Source organism: Grus americana, unplaced genomic scaffold, assembly GCF_028858705.1.
Source record: "Grus americana isolate bGruAme1 unplaced genomic scaffold, bGruAme1.mat H_35, whole genome shotgun sequence".
NCBI lineage: Eukaryota > Metazoa > Chordata > Aves > Gruiformes > Gruidae > Grus > Grus americana.
Window position 1 is genome coordinate 56,146 of NW_026561355.1, and position 20,139 is coordinate 76,284.

Sequence of the window (20,139 nt, forward strand, 5' to 3'; positions counted from 1 at the left end):
GTTGCTTCAAAGCATAGCAAATAAACAAATCTATTTTCAAAGAGATTATTAAAAATAATAGCTATCATAGAATCCTAGGATGGTTTGGGTTAGAAGGGACCTCAAAGCCCATCTAGTTCCAACCCCCTGCCATGGGCAGGGACACCCTCCACTAGCCCAGGTTGCCCAAAGCCCCATCCAACCTGGCCTTGAACACTGCCAGGGAGCCAGGGGCAGCCACAGCTTCTCTGGGCACCCTGTGCCAGGGCCTCAGCACCCTCACAGGGAAGGATTTCTGCCTCACATCTCATCTCCATCTCCCTCCTGCAGCTTCAGGCCATTCCCCTTGGCCTGTCACTCCCTGCCCTTGTCACCAGCCCCTCTCCAGCTTTCCTGGAGCCCCTGCAGGGACTGGAAGGGGCTCTAAGGTCTCCCCAGAGCCTTCTCTTCTCCAGGCTGAACAGCCCAACTCTCTCAGCCTGTCTCCATAGCAGAGGTGCTCCAGCCCTCGGATCATCTCCGTGGCCTCCTCTGGACTCGCTCCAACATTGTTAAACAAACACGTGAAGAATCCAAAGAGATTGTACAACAGTGCTTGAGACCTCTTGGACTTGTCAAAATCATATAAATTAAGTATGTTTTCTGGGTTGTACATCCCTGACTTTGATAGAAGGTGATAACTTTTACTAGTGAAACTTTAAACAAAAGTAAAAAAAACAACCAAGGGGACAGAGTGTACCCTCAGCAAATTCGCTGATGATACTAAGCTGGGAGGAGTGGCTGATGCACCAGAAGGCTGTGCTGCCATTCAGGAAGATCTGGACAGACTAGAGAATTGGGCAAAGAGGAACCATATGAAATTCAATAAGGTCAAGTGGTCTGTTTACGCTGGAGAAGAGAAGACTGAGAGGGGATCTGATCAACGCTTATAAATATCTAAAGGGTGGGTGTCTAGAGGAAGGGGCCAGACTTTTTCAGTGGTGCCCAGTGACAGGACAACAAGCAATGGGCACAAACTGGAACACGGGAAGTTCCATCTCAGTATGAGGAAAAACTTCTTCAGTTTGAGGTGACCGAGCACTGGGACAGGCTGCCCAGAGAGGTTGTGGAGTCTCCTTCTCTGGAGAGATTCAAAACCCGCCTGGACACGATCCTGTGCAACCTGCTCTGGGTGATCCTGCTCTAGCAGGGGTGTTGGACTAGATGATCTCCAGAGGTCCCTTCCAACCCCTGCCAGTCTGGGATTCTGTGAATCTGTAAACACGCAAAGCAATTTTTGCCTTGACAGGACATGGTAGCTACCACACTGTGTGGAGCAGCATTTTATCTAAAACCTGAAACCTTTATCTACATTCTAGTCTTTTGTGTCTTGCAAGCTGTTGCAGAAGTTTTGTTCATGCCAAAGGAAGACTAAAGGTAGTAAAGTATATATATATGCACGATCACAAAGCAGACGCATGTCTGGGATGGCCTAACAGGTTGAATTTTGCCCTTTTGCTCTTCTGATGTTATTTGTGCTGATGTTATCTGATATGTCATTGCTAGTGTTTGGGCTGTTCCTCCAGAGCTGGCTGATCCGAGCCTCCGTAGGAGCCCCAGCGCTGGACTGGGTCTAAGCCTGCCCTGAGCCTCAGGGAGGCAAAGCTGAGCTCTAGGTCGTGGGGGGAACAGAAGGATGTTCCCATCCTCTCTTTGGAAATTCTGTCAACAGGATTTAATAAAAGTATACCAATGTTTTTCCTAGCTTTCAGATATTTTAGTTTGCTTTGTTGCATCTGTAATTAATTAATTTATTTATAATTCTTTAAAGTGGCAGAAACATGCTAGGCTATTGCTCTGTACATAACATTTTTCAGTAGATATTTTTTTTTTGCAAAGAATATTAGGATGTGCAAATGTGCTTGTGTAGCTGTCCTCATCCAAAAATGCACTCATAACAAGGCAATCCGTGTTGAGGATTCTGCGCTTCTCTTCTGAGTCAGCGGTGGCTGAGTGGGCGGGCAGGCCATATGCTCTGTCAGGGTCGTTTTGCAATGAAATACTTTTAATAAAGAGCCTCTGGTATGTGATCTCTTCTGGTTTCAGGCAGGGGACTCAGGAATTAGTTTGCAGCAATCTTTCCTTCTGGTGTTGGGACCCTTGTGCTGTGAGCACCATGTCCCAGTAAAGCTAGATCAGCTCCAAACTGGGGCTGTCCCATGGCTGCACAGGGACTGCTCCGGAGTTGTCTCACATGCTGCCATCCCTCTGTGGGATCCCTTTCCTTCTTTTTCAGAAGGCTTTCGGTGCGTGCCGAGCTCTCTGAGCTGATGGGTCATGTTCAGGCCACCAGGCCAGCCCATCTCTGTGGGTCTTCAAGAAATGTGCGCGCCTCATGCAAAGGATGTAATAAAGGGTGGAAACTGGAAGGATGGTGGATGTAGATAACTCTTGCTGAATGGGCCGCCGTGCTGGAAAACCCTCCTGGAGGGCTTAGCAGTTATCCAGGCCTATGGCTCGTTTTTATGAGTTACGTGGACACTCTCAGATCTATTTGAACGTTCAGTTGCATGTGATGTAACTGTGGCTGCTTCCTCTTTTTCAGGAGACGACTTTTCATTGATACAACAGGAAATCTATATGGTTAAAGAATGCAAACATTGCAACATTGTCGCCTATTTTGGGAGCTATCTCAGGTAAACCCCCCTTTTTTTTTTAACGTGCATTTCTGTTAGTTCTTTCCCAAGACAAGGCTCAGACTGGTTTAGTACTTATATCCTCTCTCAGTGTTCTCTAGGTTGAATTCGCTTCAGTTCCCAGTTGGCTTTAAAAAAAAAAAAAAAGTGACTAATACTTTGTTTTCTCTGCTGGCCAAAAGGCTGGAATATTTTTATCACTAGGAACAGAAAGAAACTTTTCCCCTAGAGATTCTTGCAACATATCCAATTCTACTCACTTGCGGGGCAGATTTTAAACATGTATCACTTTTAATATAAAACTAGCTCGTTATTTATCTAGAGCAGAATTGCTTTTAGATATTTTATTTGATGGTAGTCTTGTGTACTGTAGAAGTACAACCGGTGAGTTGTAAGAGCAAAACCCTAAATCTGAGCTGCTGGTAATAACATTTCTCATAGTTCTGGGTTAACAGATGCGATGTACTGAGAGGCAGAAACAAGGTGATGCCAGCTGGCTGCATCTTCAAGTGCACACATTAAATGTTAGATAGAAAATTGGGGAGTATTTTCCATTTCTGTGAAACTCTGCTATTTATCAGTTGGCTCTGTGGGAATATATATCACCGCTTTGCCTGCTTGGTCTTTTTCTATGAGGCTTCCTCTCTAGATTTCTTGGAGGGCTGCATTTTTTAAGTAATCTGTACAGCCTTCCAAACTGGAAAAAAATGGCTAAATTTTAAAATCCCAGTCCCCCTTTTGGAGGCCATGAAGAGTTTTTTAGATATAATTAGGTAATTTCAATTTAAGATTGAAACCGAGTTTAGTGTGTTATCTAATGGAGTCTTGCTGATAGCAGATAAACCTCAGGTATTTCTTCTGCGTGTTCTTCATTGCAGTTAGGAGGCAAGAGTTAAAGCAACAGCTTCTAGGTCTGATAACATTTAAAGATTTCTCAGTGACTTTGGCATAAAATTTTCATTTTGATAAGTGAGAATTTGTATTGAGATTATTAATAACATGTAAAACGTCTCACAGCTAGTCCTGTATCAGAATGTCTTTTTTAACAAAGATGATCAAGACTGATAGAAAATACTTTAAATAATGAACTCTGTTGTTATACAGAACTCTGTTGTTATACAGATCAATCAGCTTCTGATGCCTGTGTTTTAAATTTCTTTTGATAGCCGTGAAAAGCTGTGGATATGCATGGAATACTGCGGTGGGGGATCCCTCCAAGATATTTACCATGGTACTTTGAAACTTATTTTAACATTTGTACCTTTTGGAAGCTTTCTGCAAAGAAGAAAAATAAATAATAAGCCAACTAATGAGGAATGGTTGGTACTGGCCAGGCACTGCACGTGGTTTTTTTTAGGGCATGAACAGTGGTTTTTTAGCTACAGTCAAAAGATTTTGTTGAGAGCACTTCTCAGATATGCTGATCATCATTTTGGGCAAATACCCTATCATTCTAGGACAGGACATGCTTTTATTTTTAAATCATCACACTGTTTATTTTTCTTCATGATGCTTATGGGACTGACTCAAAGAGCTTGAGTTATTGCAGTGGAGAGCTCTTCAGTTGCTGTATGCTGGGAGCTTGCCCATGTCTCAATGCCGTATGCAGGAACAGTTTCTGAAGGGGTGGGAAAAAAACCTCTAAAAAGTTCACAACCAGAAATCACATTTATTGGATATGGAGACTGTACATGGTGAGAAGAAGGGGTTTGCACTGGGAAGTCTCAAAATTTCATTTTAAAGGATAAAATTTACTCTTATTCCTGCTCCTGTGCAATACCATGCTACTCTATTATTATTATTTTCCCCTCTGAGGTTTCATCTAGAGTTATTGATTCTGTAGAAGGATTTATTGGGGTTGCTGGAAAAGCAGTCTGGGGACTTGCTCTGCCTTCAAATGATAACATGGAGTTTTAGAATAGCAGAGCGCTGTCTGCTTTATTTTTCAGCCAGTTAGTAAAATAGCTTTAAAACAATTCTAAGTCCCATAGGCCCCTAGTATAGAACATTGCCGTTTCAGATATTAAAAAATTAGCAGAAGTCACTTTTATTGTTTTTTACCTTCCTCAGAATACAGGATATTGCATTACTACGAAGTCACTTGTAAAATGATAATTAGATTTCTGTCAAAACAGATTTTCTTCTCACTGTGGGTATTGTCTTCTGTTACTGTGCTGGGGTTTTTTTTACAGAAAGCCTTTCTGTAAAACAAGCAAACAAAACCCTCTTCTCAGCTCAATGTAAAATACAGTTCATGTAAAATCGGTCTTTGACTTTTGCGTGGAGATACCACTTTTTGGCTGCTTCACAATGTTATTTGTGTGTTGTATATTGTAGACTTACACACTCTGTAATCTTTTTTTTTTTTCAGTAACAGGCCCTCTGTCAGAGTTACAAATTGCATATGTATGCAGGGAAACTTTACAGGTACTGTACTTCTGCAGGTATACAATGAAGTGTTTCCTCCACGTACAGAAAGTAGATACAGAAGATGATTTCAGAAATCACTGCTGTACCATCACTTACATTTGTAAGCGCTGGGAATCTAGCTGAAAGCAATGATCCAGGGTTTATCTGTTAGTTTCCATATTGTAAATAAAAATTAGCAAGAAACTCCAGTAGCGTAGTGCAAATATTTGCTTAAACTCATTGTCGGAGCAGTGTTCTGTGCTGTAATTTGCAAAGGAGCTTACATGAGCAGATCCAGTTTACACAAGGATCCCACTGCGGCACCAAAATACTAAAACTCCATCCTGCTCCTGTTTGTTCGGTGGCCCAGCAGGGGACTGGTCTTCGCAGGCTGTGACCACAGTGTTGTCTGGGCTATATTCATCCATTGTTCTTACAGTGATTCAGTGCAGCAGTTGGTTAGGATAAATTTTGGAATTTCGTTGCAAAAAACAGCTAATACCTAGTAGGCAAGGGTAAGTAGCTTAGTAATGAAAAAAAGGCACATTTTAAACTGCCTGCTTCATCTGTGGCAGTAAGTTCTAATAATTCGTAGAGGAAAAACACTGCAACCAGGTGTCTAAAATTCTGTTTCATTTTGTGATTGCTAAAAACTGTAGCAATGCAAGATAAGATGATGCGGGCAGCTTGTTTTTTTGACTGAATTTTTCTTCCCCCACTGGGCGTATCCATGAATAATTCCATGAGGGAATCATGGGGATGCACACCTTTCCCTGAAGCAGTGGCCGAACTGGTCACTGCCAGAGGCAGCGGTGTAGACTTGTGAACTAATCTGCTCGGCATTTCTATTCCTGAGCCCTTCTGTATTGCTGAAAGGGTAGCTAAAAGGCTAAACACCTGCTGGTTGAAACCTTCAGGACTTCAAATAATATAGTTAATTTTAGTAAAGGGAATAGGTTATGTACCTTGAGGTTTGTTTTGAAAATACGTATATATCTATGTAAAATGTTACACCAGGGCTGGCTTAAGCGAGTCTTCACATGTATTCATTGGAGCTGGGAGAGCTGAGGAAGAGAATCCACTGTACGTCTTATCTGCAAATCTCAAATTTCTCCCCTTTCAAATAAAATACACAGAGTAATTTAAATTTATTAAATGGGACTGGCTTCGTAGTATGTTAACAAATGGCAAAATGAAGCATTGTATCTCTTTTATTTCCAGGGTCTTGCTTATTTGCATATGAAGGGCAAAATGCATAGAGATATCAAGGTAACTTGGAACTTTGAGAAACTTAGCTTAAACTTTCTAGTGCAGAAAAATATTGCTGATAAAGCTTTTTTAACTTTCTATTTACTATGTTTTAGGGTGCAAATATTCTACTAACAGACCATGGAGATGTCAAATTAGGTAAGTTCCCTGGATTGAATAGTAAGACAGAAAGAAAACGGGAGTGTTTTAATTTGATCGTTCAAAAGCTACGGTACCAGCTGGGATACTTTGATGTAGCCAGTTACCTTTTGTCTTTCCATTAAGACAAAGAAATAACCAGAATGTAGAGACCATGCCTCCCAAGAAGAATATTCAGCTTTTGTAAGACTTTGTTTTGTGTTGAACAGCACATGTACAGCAAAGATTGAGCTTGCTACGGATGATAAAGCATAATAAAGCAGATCTCCTGTATTGTTGCAGTCAATTTTATTAGATACTGTTCTCAGCGGCATGAACCATTTGATTTTGCACCGCAGGATGTTCTTGTTCTTTTTTGGGGCAATAGTTGACGACAGAAAGGGTATACCCATGGGCTTGTGTACATGAGAAGTTTTGCATTCTATCAAGAAGTTACAGATAATTTCTTTTTTTCAACTGCCAACCCTTGAAGCCTCCCAGGTTTACCTGGAATTTGCCAGGTTGGGGTTACCTGGGTATCAGTGTGTTTGTTCCTAGCCAGAATGGCATTTCTCCCTTGGAGCCTCCAAGGATCCACTGCTGTGTGAGATCCCCTGAGCCTGGCAGCCTGTGGAAGAGTGGGGTTCGATTCTGCATGTGCCTCTAGCCCAGCGTATGACGTTGGGCATTTCCATACAGGTGGAGAAGAGGAAACTCTCCTCCTTTGCAAGCGCTCTGAGGTCAATAGGTGAAAACTCAGAAGAGCTCTGTATTACTGGTTTCCTCCAGTGACGTTTTGCATTTCGTGGGGCACAAACAGGCTGGATTTCTTGTTGTTTGAGTGTGCTGCCTTCAAAACCCCAATCTGCCTGTCTACTGCCTCATGTCACAGAAGTCTATGTGTAGTTAAGGCTCTGCAGGAGACAGGAGCAGATATCCTGGGAGAAGGACTGAGATGCTCCGCATCTTACTGTTTCTCGTGTTGGAATCGGGGTGGTTGTGCACTAGCTGCATCATTACTTTTCAGAAAAGCTGTGTGGTTCAACATATTTACTCCCCTGTGCTCCCTGGTGAACCAGGAGTGCTGTGCTAGGAAAGTATGGCTTTTTAAAGCATAAAACCTTGAAACTGATAGGAGATTCCACTGACTGCATTAAACTTGGTTTATGCACGGATACCTTCCTTCTGCCTGCTAAGCTAGTTATATTTGCCTACAATTATCCTCCAGCTATCATGCTACAAATGCAATAAAAATAAAAAGGACTGAAATGATTTTTGGCTCTGCAAGACCACCTGATTATCTGCAGCTCTGAGAGCAAGGGATTATTGTCCCCTAGACAGTCTCCAGAAAGGAGAACAGATGGTCCCCCGCAGTTCCTCCATAAGTAACACAGAAATAGTACCGTTTCCAAAGCATGATGCTGTTTTTCCTCTCGAATATTAAATGAATATCCACTAAATTTTGTGAGGTTGCTTGGTTGCTGTCTTGTGAGATGGAAAAACAGCTAGGAGAGGAACAGGATAGTGAGCGAGCTGCATGTAGAAACTCAGCTTTTCAATTTGAAGTCATGTCAGTGAAGATGTTAGCTGATCTCATTATCAGTCTTTAACTGTTGAAGTGGAATTAATTTTTAATTTGGATGAGAAATGTGATTGTTCTTTCATAATATAATACTTCCTAGAGTAGAATTCAGGTCTTAAAATGAGATGTCTGAGTCTATGATAATTCATTTTCCAGCTGACTTCGGTGTAGCAGCAAAAATAACAGCCACCATTGCGAAGAGGAAATCATTTATTGGTACCCCTTACTGGTAATAAACTACGTTGATTGCTGTGATTGCGTGCAAAGCCAAGTCTGTACTTATGCCAAGAATTCTAAAATACACACACTGAAGTATACACACATTTTTAAATTGCCTTAATTCCCTTTCTTCCAAGTAAAATGTCCAAAGGGTAAAAGTCTGGGAAGCGCTGATTGTAACTGACTTTTGCTGTAACACAAGCTACCTGATATTTGAGGCAGGATTGCTGTTTCTCCCGAGTTTATTAATGCAGAACATTCTTTGTCTGGATACTTAATGCTCATTCAGTTTCTCAGCAGCTTCTTACACTTTTAATGAATAAACTAAGCAATGTCTTTTCGATTTCTCTGTGGAAAGAGTTGTGAAGAAAAACAGATGTTAAACTGTCTTTTAATCATCTTTACTGATTATTGTCCGTATAAGACAGCATTTAATATGCATATATATCACTGTAAATCTTGAGCTGGATTATATATGCAAATTTAACTGCTGCTTGTTTCTGGCATTACCGTGATGCAGTTGAGATGCCTAGGGCGGTATTCTTGGTACAGACTGAATGTGTATGTACAGCTTAATCCAGACAATGGCTTCTAATTGTGCGCTGCCCTCTTTATCCTGTTGGAGAAGGAGGACTGAGGGCAGGAAGATTATCTGGTCATTAAAGCATTTCACCAGGAATCATGAGACCGGTTCTATTCCTAGCGCTGCTGTCCAGCCCATGACCTCAGGCAAAACCTCTTCGTGCTTCTCTGCTCCTCTAATGCTGGGTGAGGGGAGGGGGGCATCAGGCTTTTCCCTGGCTTGTGCTCTTTGTGGGGTTTTCTGCTCTGGGGTTACGTGACGTGCTTTGTGCCTCCCCTGTGCAGGCACTGATTCAGAAGTGGCGGGTGCTCTCATTGAACGATGCCTTTGCTTTTAAAGGATGGCCCCAGAAGTCGCAGCAGTGGAAAAGAACGGTGGATATAACCAGCTCTGTGATATCTGGGCAGTTGGCATAACGGCGATTGAACTTGCAGAGCTTCAGCCACCCATGTTTGATCTTCACCCGATGAGGTCTGCTGGCTGGGGAGCTTGCTTATCTTCAGGACCCCCTTCAGTCCCAGGCGACAGAGTTTAACGTTCTCCATAGCTCAATCCTGGAACTCACACTAGGGCTCCTTCATCAGCTGTCAATTTTCTGCGTGAGCTGTGTCTGGTTTTAAGACATCAGTCTGAAGATACAGACTTAAATTTAGAGTTGAAATGATCGTTGACATTTTTAATTTTAAAAAAACCCAGCCCCTTGGTAGTGTCAACAGCAATGTGATTAAGAACGGGTGCAGTAAATCAGTAGAGAAGCTGAAGCCTTATGTTTAACAGGATTGTGCACGGTGATAAAAAGATTTTATTTAAAGATAAGAAAATTAACAGCTTTACTGTGTCTGTTGTCTAACACAGTATAGACTATGATCCAGTTTCACCAGTATGATTCTTACTGTAAAGTATTAAAGTGTTTAGATAGTGGAGTGAAATTAACTATTTTTTTTACCATATAACAACAACATTATTCTTCCTTTACCTTTTAGGGCTTTGTTTTTAATGTCAAAAAGTAATTTTCAACCACCGAAGCTAAAGGAAAAAGCAAAATGGTAGGTTAAACTCTTTCCTTTGTTCAATATTTTGTAGATAATGTGAAAAAACTATTTGTCATCATTAAAAGGAGGCAGTGAAAAATAGCATGTGCTAGTTTTTAACTGGGGGACCTGAGAGGTGGTTTCACTTATGGGAAGTTTCACAGAGAAACAACTAGTTACTTTTTATAGGTGTCTGAAAGCAGACGAGAGGGTTAAGGTCCCAGCCGCAGATGTTTTCTGACATGACAGAAACCCAGCAGCACAGGACAGGGCAGCCCTACCTGTGTAAACTGATCCCTGCCAGTGATCCAGAGGGAAATGAAATCTCCCTTCTTCCATCCTCTTTATGTTCTAGGAAGGAAAATTATTTTTATCCTTTCCCCTTAATTCGTATTACAGGGCATTTGCTACTGTCAATGGGACAGGTAATCGTTTAATCCTTTCATGATTTCTTTAACCTGTGATACCTTCCTAGTGCCTGCAGGATTTTGTGCCACACTTACTAACATTTTATTTCTGAGACTCAAAACTATTCTGGTATGCGGGATTTTTTACTCAATCTCTTTCCCTTGAGGTATTTGAGTGGGCAGATGTGTGCTAGAGGAGAGAAAACACTTCTGAGTGCACGTTTCCTGTATTGAAGCCACTCAGTGTAACACCAGCCAATGCACTTTACTGCTCCAGTGTCACCTTCTGAAATGCTAAGGCTAGAAGAGGAAACGTATTTCGTAATGTGATTTGAAAGCAAGCAGACTTGGGCTAATATTGCACCCAAAGAGGCGTGCTAACACAAATGCAGTTGTGAGAAAAAGGCTTGAAAAACTGTAGGTCAGGTCATAACATCAAGTCATAATTCCCATCTAAAAAGAGATGATATGACACAGTCACCTGAGTTGTTTGGAAAATATCAACAAAGCATTTTAAAGAGTACGTTGAGTCTCTGTCTAGAACTTTGTATTTTATTTTCCTACCTGTAGGCAAGAACAGTGAAACTTGTAGGTTTGCCTAGATTTTGAGGGTTTACTGGGCACATAACTCACAATTTTTACTTCTGATATCTAATTCCATAACAATTGAGACTGGAAAAAGTTGAAATAGCAGCATAAGTGTTTGGTTTATTTTCTGTAGCAAAATGTTTTCCATGCAAATTCCATGACTCGAATGGGTTTTTTCCTGTTTTGTTAACTTGGAAATGTAATTATTCAAACCTGAGAGGAGGTACCTGGATGACACTCTTAATTTAGCACACCCTTTTGTAATCTGTTTAGTAACTATGGTAAAATCAAAAATATCTTCTTGAAAAATTAAACATAAAACCTCATTTTTCTTTCAGGTCATCAACATTCCATAATTTTGTCAAAATAGCACTTACAAAAAATCCAAAGAAGAGGCCAACAGCAGACAGACTCCTTTCTGTAAGTGACTTGGAACATTTAGTGACATCAATAAGAGATCTCTTGCTTCAACATGAGCAACAGATCAATAGGAAACCAAACTGGAACAATTTCTCTCCTCTGATCTTACAACATGGGTGGTGAAATCCGAAGGAAAGAGACATTGGCCAACTGTAGGAAGTAGCAAGATTTTGTTCAGTATCAAGATTTTTAGACGATTTTTGGTAGGAACAATTACAGAAATTTGCTTCCTGTTCTGTCTTCAGCCTTGTCCCTTCTGCAACTGGATGTCTGAGCCTCTTGGATACAGCTGCATAGAACTTGACCCTTCCTGTCACCCAGATAGAAAACGGATATATTTAGCAGTTGTTCACGTATCTATTTCTGCCTTCCTAAACTTGACTGAACTACTCACGTAAAAAGTGAAGTTAAGGTGTAACTGTTTGACTCAGAGTTTAATTTCCAATTTACAAGTGGCCACAAGTGTGGCATTCCCGTGCTTATGGAGGGGCTAGAAAGTTTAGCCATTAAGGAGTCATTAAAGAAATACTCAAGCCCCCAGAAAGCAGGCAAAATTCAGGAACGTTCTGTATGGGATGTTTATTAGTGAAAGTTACACATCAGTTGCATATTGTAACTTGTTCTTTTTGGCGGTTCTAGCATAGCTTTGTAGGACAGCCTGGTCTTTCAAGATCTTTAGCGGTTGAGCTGTTGGACAAAGTTAATAATCCTGACAACCATACACACTACAGTGAAGTTGATGATGATGATTTTGAGGTAAGAACATCTTTTCTTTTCTGTCTTTAGGTAAAACTGTGGTTTAAATACCCTGCTTTGCTTTGGGAATGTAAGATTGCAGCTTGACAAGGGGCACTGCTCCAGTATTTTTAGAGCTCCATTTGTAGAGTTACCATGCAGGAGAAGCCAGGAGATATTGCCGCAGCGCTTGTCACACTTGTGCTGTGGATGTACAGAAGGGTCCTGTGCACGGGCTGGGCGAGGCTAGGACAAAGGTGCTGCTGTGTGTGACTGCAACAGCTATTCTTTCTCCTTGTTGGTGTGATTGTTAATTGAGATCCAACAGGAAGCCATGCAACTTTTCTCAGCTTTTCCCTTTATAACCCTTGCAGCCTCACTCCGTTATCCGCCATACAATTCGTTCTACGAACAGGAACATTAGGGCAGAAAGAACGGCATCGGAGATAAACTGTAAGTTCCCGCTGTGCTTTGTCCATTTTGTGATGTTGGTTTGCTTCTACCGATGGAGGACATTGGTGTCATTCTTTTGTTTTGTACTCTGGAACGTCTCTTCTGCCGTTGGCACATCGGAGAAACAAAACCAGGAGAAATAGCACGTACACATGAATCTTCAATCACAGTTTTCCAAAACCAAAATTAAAACGTGCATATTTTTCTGCTGTTCCGTTCCATCTCATTGCTGCATTGTAATGTTTATGTGGAAACCTTGCATGACCAGCGTAGCCTTTCAGCTCTGTGATTTCTGTCAGACCACGCAGCCTTACTTAAAACAGCAAAACCACTAATAACATGCAAACATCAAAAAATGAGAATGAGTTAATAATTAGGAGGACGTCTTTTTACAGGAGTACATGGGGTGTCGTGGTGTGATAAGAAAACATGGAAAAACATAGCATTTTGCGTTTGTCTGTACGTTGTTTCAAGTTTATAAGTGAAACCTTTTCTTGATCCTGATGGAGCACTTGTGATTGCAGTAGCTGTCCTGACCCGGGTGCATGTTAACATAATGCATTTTCTTTTGATATAACCTTCTCCTCTCCTCTGTTAGATCTAAGTTGAAATTTTGAGGGTAGAAACAACCTTTCTCCAGGTTTGGACAAACGTCTTTTGTAGTGTAAATGTTATCTGCTCCTTTGCATCACGTATACCACACTTTTAGGAAGCTTCCTGTTAAAAAGCCTCTTTCTTCTCTTTCACATGCGTTAAAAGTAACATGTGGTTAAGAAGTTATGTTTTAGTGTACTTTCATATAATAACTTGGTATTTACTTTTGGTCTGTTTCTTTCCTGCGGGTTTCATATTTGCAAATTTATGCATTTAGACAATAACACTGATAATTAAGTGATGGTCATATTTTATAGGCAAATTAAGTGTTGTGTACATAATATTTAGATCTGTTACAACATGTGTTTCACTGTAGTAAGCATTGAAAGGGCACTAGTATAATGGTGTGTGTCTTAAATTTGAAAATGTAATGTTTTGTAGTTGATAAGCTGCAGTTTGAGCCCCCTCTACGGAAAGAAACAGAAGCTCGGGATGAAATGGTAAGGACAAGTTTGTTTTTTCCTTCATTTATTAAAATCATAGTGTCTTCATTGTTTTGTGGTTCAGCTCTAACTAATATGTCTCTGAAGTATAAAGCCATGAGAAGACCACTCTTGGTCCTCAGACAATTGCCACATTTTTAAGAACGTGAATTGCTGTCCGTGCTTTGTGCGGAGAGTCATGCTCAGATGAAAAAGACGACGTGTGCCAATTAATTTGATAACGCAAAGAGGCCATTCTGCATTTGAGTCCCTGATCTTCCCATCATCAGGGTTTATTTGCTGCTTGTTTCTTGGAAGGCCGCCAGCTCGCATGCAGCCGGTTTTGCCCCCTGTGAGCTGCTGCTGTTTGTTCCAGCCCATAGCATTTACTGCAGATCAGCTAATTAACGTTCTTTGGGATTAGTATGTGCCTGTGTACACAAGGGCTCAATTTTTTAATAAGCATTGTGAATAGCAACAGCTGCCGTTAATTTGGATTTGGAGACATTAGCACTCAGCGCTCCAGAAAAATCCCATTCCTGTTTTTTACAGCTGTTCACCAGGTAGGTACGAGTTCAGCTTTTTTTTAGTCTGATTGATTAGATCTGTACATGTTGTTACCGGTGGGGTCCCCTCAGAGCCATGGCTAGTGACAGGAATGCTCCCAGCCTCAGCTGATGACATCTCGTATGAGTTTGGAGGTGACTGCAGTGCGTTCTCTTGCTGGAAGAGTGTCTTGGAAGCATCCCGAGTGGAAAATCCTTACTGAGTTTTGGCCATAAATTTTTGCTTTCATGCTACTTACTGCCACTTGGTACTGGCATTGCACCGCTTCCAGGTGCTGCTGTTAAGTCTGAGAAGAAGAAAAAGATAGCTTTTCAGTAGGTGCTTTATAACTAGATTGTAAAACATCATTTCACTTTGGAATTTTATTTTACTGCTTATGGGTCAGTCTGCAGGGCTTGGGAATCTCCCAGGCCTCTTCATGTGTGGTGGGTAAAGTTTAGCAAGGGGGGGAAAAAATGAAATTTTCTGCATCTTCAGGTGGTGGCAGCTGGCACTGACTTTGCTTCACATTGGAATCCTTTTGTTGATGGTGGAAGCAGCAAGTGAGTACAGAGTTTGAAGTCATCTTTTTTTTCTGTGACTTAATATGAAAATACACTCTGAAAGAAGAATTGAGCTATGGTGGAAAATCAAACCGTAAGCCCTAATCCACTTTAATATTCATAAAGTTAAAGGAGATTTTACCCAATATGCAGTCCTCCTCCTTCTGCAGTTGGTTGGTCATTCTCTTGAGGAATGGGTTTTAATCTCTTTTAACCACGAACAGTAGTTTAAGTTTGTTATAGCTCCCCAGTTGTAGATGGAAAGTGAAGCATAAATGTATGGCCAGCAGACTGAAATAACACAGCCAAAGTCAATTTTCTGAAGCAAAGCTGGTAACTTTGCCAGGGCTGAGTTCAGGATCCTGCCCTGGCCTCGCACTTCTCTTCTGAGCTGTGGCTGTGGTGGTGACGTCCTGTGGCAAAGCACGTTCGCAGCCCCAAAGTCGCATCCTTGCAAGAAAGGGAAGGAGAAACCAGTTCTGAAGATGTAGTTTTACCAAGTTCAGTATGACGGCTTCTGCTGCGGGCATCTGGTCGGTGTGATCCATGATATGGCCATGTAGTGTTCTGTGACATGTTTTAGTTAAGGGTGTGCTATAACTGATTTCCCCAGGAAAAGCAGGCCTGAAGTAAGGGAGCACAACTCTGTCCAAGTTAGGACTGAATTTATTAGGTATGTGGCTTCCTTTTACTGCAAAATACTGGATTCTGCCTTTAAAGGCAATCTTTGAATTTGCGGGGAAGACTATGGAAGTTCAGTAATACTGACTGATGCACCTATGTAGGGAAAGATGGTATTGCGGTTGAGATAATTGCTCAGCTAAAAGAGCCTGTTTCCCATCTTTATTTGGAACTGAGTAGCAGACAGTGAATTTCTTTGGCTTTTTTGCAGATGAAGTCTTGCATAAGCTGTCAGCTGACATTACAGCCCCTGGAAAGCTGGCCGTGTCACGGAGATTGCCAGTGGTTGGGTCTCTTAAGTTCAACCTGTTTTTCTGTTCTCACTCTTATTGTAGTAAAAATTCGGAGTGGCTCTGTAGGCCCTGCCTCTCCGTGTCCAGTAATGACAGCGACTGCTTTCCTTCCTCTCCTGGTTTGTTTGTGTGACCCTGACAAGCTGCAGATTGAAAAGCCTTTCTCGTGAGTGCTGGCTTTTCTGCAGACAGCTGGAATCTGCGGGGTCGAGGAGCAGGGAGGGAGGGAAGCTCCTCCTGACAAAGTGACTTATTGATTTGATTCTGTTTCTTGTAGTGTTATTAAGATTGTCTATACCAGGCTGCATTAAAAGCAGAATGAATGTGGCCGTAGCAAAGGTTGCTAGGGCTATAAATTGGTAAATAGATACAGATTTAGGCTTGAAAGGACATGCATAAAGTTTCTGGATGGTGAATCCGTGCTGCTTACTTGGAAACCACTTCCAGTTTGCAAAGATAAACAGGAAACGCATAGCTCCTCTGTCCCAGCAATTCTGAGTAACACAGGGATGTGCAGAGAGGATGTGTGGGGGGGGGGTCCTTGCTTTTCGTGTGCTTTGGCTTTTATCAGTGAGTGGAGATTGATACGCTCGACTTGAGAATTACTTGACTGGAAAGGGAAATATCGGAACATGTACCTGATGATTGAACTTGTTTCTTGGGTTTTTTTCATCCTTATTGTAGCATTTTAAAATTACTTTTTTATAAATTTTCTGTGTTATGGAGGTGTTTTTTGTTGATGGTTGGACTTTTTCTCTTTTAAATGTTTTAATAGTTCCTGTTGGCAACTCTGCTGCTTTCCCTTCAGAAGTAACTCACAGGGAAATTTTACATTAATCCCAATTTGGCTGGGTTCGTTTTTGTATAATATCCTTTTGTTTTCCTGTTCGTTACCCCTGTGGTCATTCCTCAGGGGGTGATGCGGTGTGTTGTGGAACGTGAGCGGACGTGTGAGGTGGTGGGATATGGGATGCCTGCTCTGCAGGCAGAGGCTTGGATGCACTGGGCTGCTGCAGGACACTGAGACAGCCAGCTTCTGACCTGCCCCTTCCACCTCACGATTCCTGAATGCAGCAGCCTAGACTTCACAGCAGCACAGCAAGTAGTGCTTTTTATTGGGTTTAGATTTATGGGTTAGATTTTTTTAAGATTTAACGCAGTTTTGAAGGCACAGCTTGAAAATTGCCATTTTGCAAAATTTTATCAGTTCTTGGTTGTTTCAGGATTATATTTTCAGTGCTGTTTTGATGCTCTAGTCAGAATTTCTTTTTGGACCGTGGGGTAGCTTTGAAACAAAAATTCCAACTGTAGTGGGAAACAGTCTGTGTCTTCAGTGTATAACACTGAAGGAGGATAAAACTTCCCTTTGTAAAGGCTTTTCTCCATTCGTCTCCCAGTAACTTCCTCTGTTCTCTTTTTTTTTTTTTTTCTTCTTTTATATTATACTTTTACTAGACATTTCAACAATATTTAAAATACCAGGTAGGGAAATGAAAGATGAGTTGACGGTATCTGGTATGGAAGAGAGCTTTAGTGATTATTGAGGGGTGAGGGAAGGAAAGAACCATACTAAACGAAAAAGGACTTAACGCAGTGAATAAGAGAGAAATACTTTGTTTTGAAAAGGGCTAGGAAATGCTTGTTATGAAACTAAATGACATCACCGATCGGTTTAGTTGCACATGTCGACCTTAGAGCAGAGCTCTTAATTTTATAAACATTTTACCTAGGGGACTGCTTACAAAATTTGGCGATGGGAGTGAAGATGTTGAAGAGTGAGTGGACCTCCTTCACGTACAGTTGTGTTTACTCCGTGTGGCTCTCGCTAAAGCAGGCAGTGTTCTGGCAAAACCTCTTTCCTTAAAATGCTGCAGGCAGCTTTGCCACTTATAAATAAGTGAGGGCTGGTTGCACTCAAAGGCCTAACGCACGCTTGACTATTTATCTGATCGTCAGGAGAATGTTCGCAAAGCAACGCTTTCTTCCCTTGCTCTCCTTCCTGAGATTACCTTAGAGTGCATATGGAAGTGCCCAAGACTTCAAAGCAGATTTTGTGCCGATTAATCCATCGAGGTAGTGACAGGATGTGCAGGTGTCCCTGCAGAGCTCTGGTGGGGTATGTGCTGCTCCTCTGGTGCCCAAAAAAAAAGCTGCAAACTGCACCGAACGATAGTGAACCTCTGTCGGTTGGCCCGATGTTCAGCTGCAGTTGGAGTGGCTGTGAGTAGATGACCTTTTCAAATAAGTAGATGACTTGTTTTCAAATAAACTTTGAAAAATTATGGGAGGACATTGCTCTGTGACACGATCTACTGGCTGATCCAGAAATGCAGCATTTTCATTGTTGGGAAGAATTATCTAGAAAAAAGCACAAAAGTAAAATTCAAGCAGTGGAAGGGGGCACCTTCAGAGAACTAGTCCCTGAATGTATATTTATTTGCTAATCTCAAATACCTTTCACCGCAGAACGCTCTATGACATTGGCATTTATGAAAGAACAAGAGTTAATAAAAAAACAACACTTCTAACAAGATTAATGTGCTTTTTTCCCCACTCTTGGACTTCTAGTTTAACCCTGTTCATGCAAAGCTGTGATCCGTCTTTTCTATGCATCTAGCTTGTCTTATTTGCAGTCTGTGTTCTCTAGTTATTCTGTTTCTGTTGTTGGTTTAACTACTGCACCTTTTCATTGCAGATCAACACTAAAGCGAGCAGGGCCACCTCCGCTACCTCCCAAGGTAAGAGATGGTGGGTTTTAAGAGTTTTAGGCGGCAAACTCCACTTGCGCAGCCTCTGGAGCTCTTCTGTCTGATGCTCTCAGTAGTTTATAACTTCTGTTAAATACCGTTTACTAGCAGACTCCATGCAGCTTCATATTTTATGCTGACTTGCAGTCTGCATGTCTCAGCTCTGGGAACTCCTGGCCCTGTATGCTGCCCTAGACAAACTGACTTGTAGGTGGTTTCCCTCTAAAGAGAGCATGCTGCATGGGATGTCTTCTTGTTCAGCATTCTGCCTGCTGCAGTGATTTTCCATCGGAGAAGGAATATCTCTTCGTTTATGCTGCTGTCAAATGTCTTTTTTCAAAGGCTGATAATTTTTTTTTGTGTAGAAGCAGTCTGACTTGAATTAAACTTGTCTGAAGTTTATCCTTGCAGGTGCCATTTCCCAGGTAACTTTTACCTCTTTGGTTTGTTACAGCCGAGAATAAACAGTTATCCTGAGGAAAACCTCCCAGATGATGAGAAATGTCAGACAATAAAACATTTCCCAGACTCGCAGAACAGAGCCCGCCAGCTCACAGGAGACAAAGTATTCCTGTTTGTGGGCCTCAGACTGATTCTTGCCCCGTTGGTATGACCAGCAGCATCAGTAGCCCTGGATTGCTCACAGCTAGATACAGCGACTTAGGTAAATGTGTTACATTTCCCGAAGGGGATTTGCATCCTGTAAAAGGAAATCAGTTTTGGAGTCAGCTATTTTCACTAGATAATTTTTTTTTTAATACAAGCTGATCACTAGGTGCAGCTTTCCTTTTTACATATGCCCTAGTTCTGATTCAAGCCATGACCCATGGTGGAAGCGTTCTTCCCAAAGCAAGGATGTTCAGCCGGTCAATACCATTACTGTGTTGCCTGCAGGAATAGCATAAAAGCAACGAATCTGCAGGGAGGCTCATCTGTGAGGACTTTCCCACAGCTTTATTCTCAGTTGTGTTTGGCCCAGGCACTGTTTGGATAATGGAAAGCCTTTATTGCTGTGTAGCTTAGCACGCAGAAGAGTGGCCAGCTGTCCTTGGAAGGGTTCAGCTACCCAAGATGTGTATATGGAAGTTTCAGAGCTCACTTCTCCACTCCTGCTAGATGCAGGGGAGAAGAGAGAACAGGACAACAAAATATTTTCTATTTCACCATGTCAGGTGAGCTACAAAATGTCTCTGGGCTCCTTTTCAGGAAATGGGGATGGCATGCTAAAACTCATTGAAGAAAATGCAGAAGGGTCTGGACAAATCCCTCAGCTGCCACGTAAAAAAGAGAAAAGAGATTTTCCTGTAAGTATTGTGATTTCACTGTCATGTTAGCTAGCTAGCTGTATCGGTGCGTGGGAGGTATTTTACGATCTTTGTTTCTTCCCACAGAAGCCAGCAATCAATGGTTTACCACCAACGCCGAAGGTGCTGGTAAGAAATCTCATTTGCAGCAGGAGTTATTGGAAGCCTGCTGTCATGGCATCTCTAGTGTCAGGAGGTTTATGCTAGAATAAGCCACCAGCTCATCTGGGGTGGTTTTCTGCATCTCATAGCCAGTTACTTTTCATTTGTACAATCTGCAATATTTGTTTCCTTTTCTTAAAATCTTCCTTTCACTGTGCAGTGAAGGGTTGGAGACTTCACTGACTCTGGAGTTGATATCTCCAGTGGCAGTCTCTGCTTATTAAAGAGAAAGGGGAGGGTGGTGGTGATGCAAGAGGGTGTAATTACTTCACATTTCTGCTTGTTTTCCCTTCATAGGCC

General features: G+C 41.7%; 1 protein-coding gene across 1 annotated transcript in view; it reads left to right on the plus strand.

The window, feature by feature from the left end:
* Nucleotides 1-19,892, plus strand: part of LOC129200305 (mitogen-activated protein kinase kinase kinase kinase 5-like) — a 50,520-nt gene extending 30,628 nt beyond the window's left edge. Inside the window, 19 exon segments of the mRNA XM_054811628.1 lie at nt 2,564-2,654; nt 3,821-3,885; nt 5,026-5,081; nt 6,285-6,332; nt 6,428-6,470; nt 8,188-8,260; nt 9,173-9,304; nt 9,817-9,879; nt 11,198-11,279; nt 11,919-12,035; nt 12,389-12,467; nt 13,503-13,561; nt 14,588-14,652; nt 17,357-17,401; nt 18,322-18,364; nt 18,828-18,912; nt 18,915-19,037; nt 19,580-19,677; nt 19,765-19,892. Coding sequence (XP_054667603.1) covers nt 2,564-2,654; nt 3,821-3,885; nt 5,026-5,081; nt 6,285-6,332; nt 6,428-6,470; nt 8,188-8,260; nt 9,173-9,304; nt 9,817-9,879; nt 11,198-11,279; nt 11,919-12,035; nt 12,389-12,467; nt 13,503-13,561; nt 14,588-14,652; nt 17,357-17,401; nt 18,322-18,364; nt 18,828-18,912; nt 18,915-19,037; nt 19,580-19,677; nt 19,765-19,884 — 1,487 coding nt within the window. The 3' untranslated portion in view covers nt 19,885-19,892.
* The last annotated feature ends 247 nt before the right edge of the window (nt 19,893-20,139 follow it).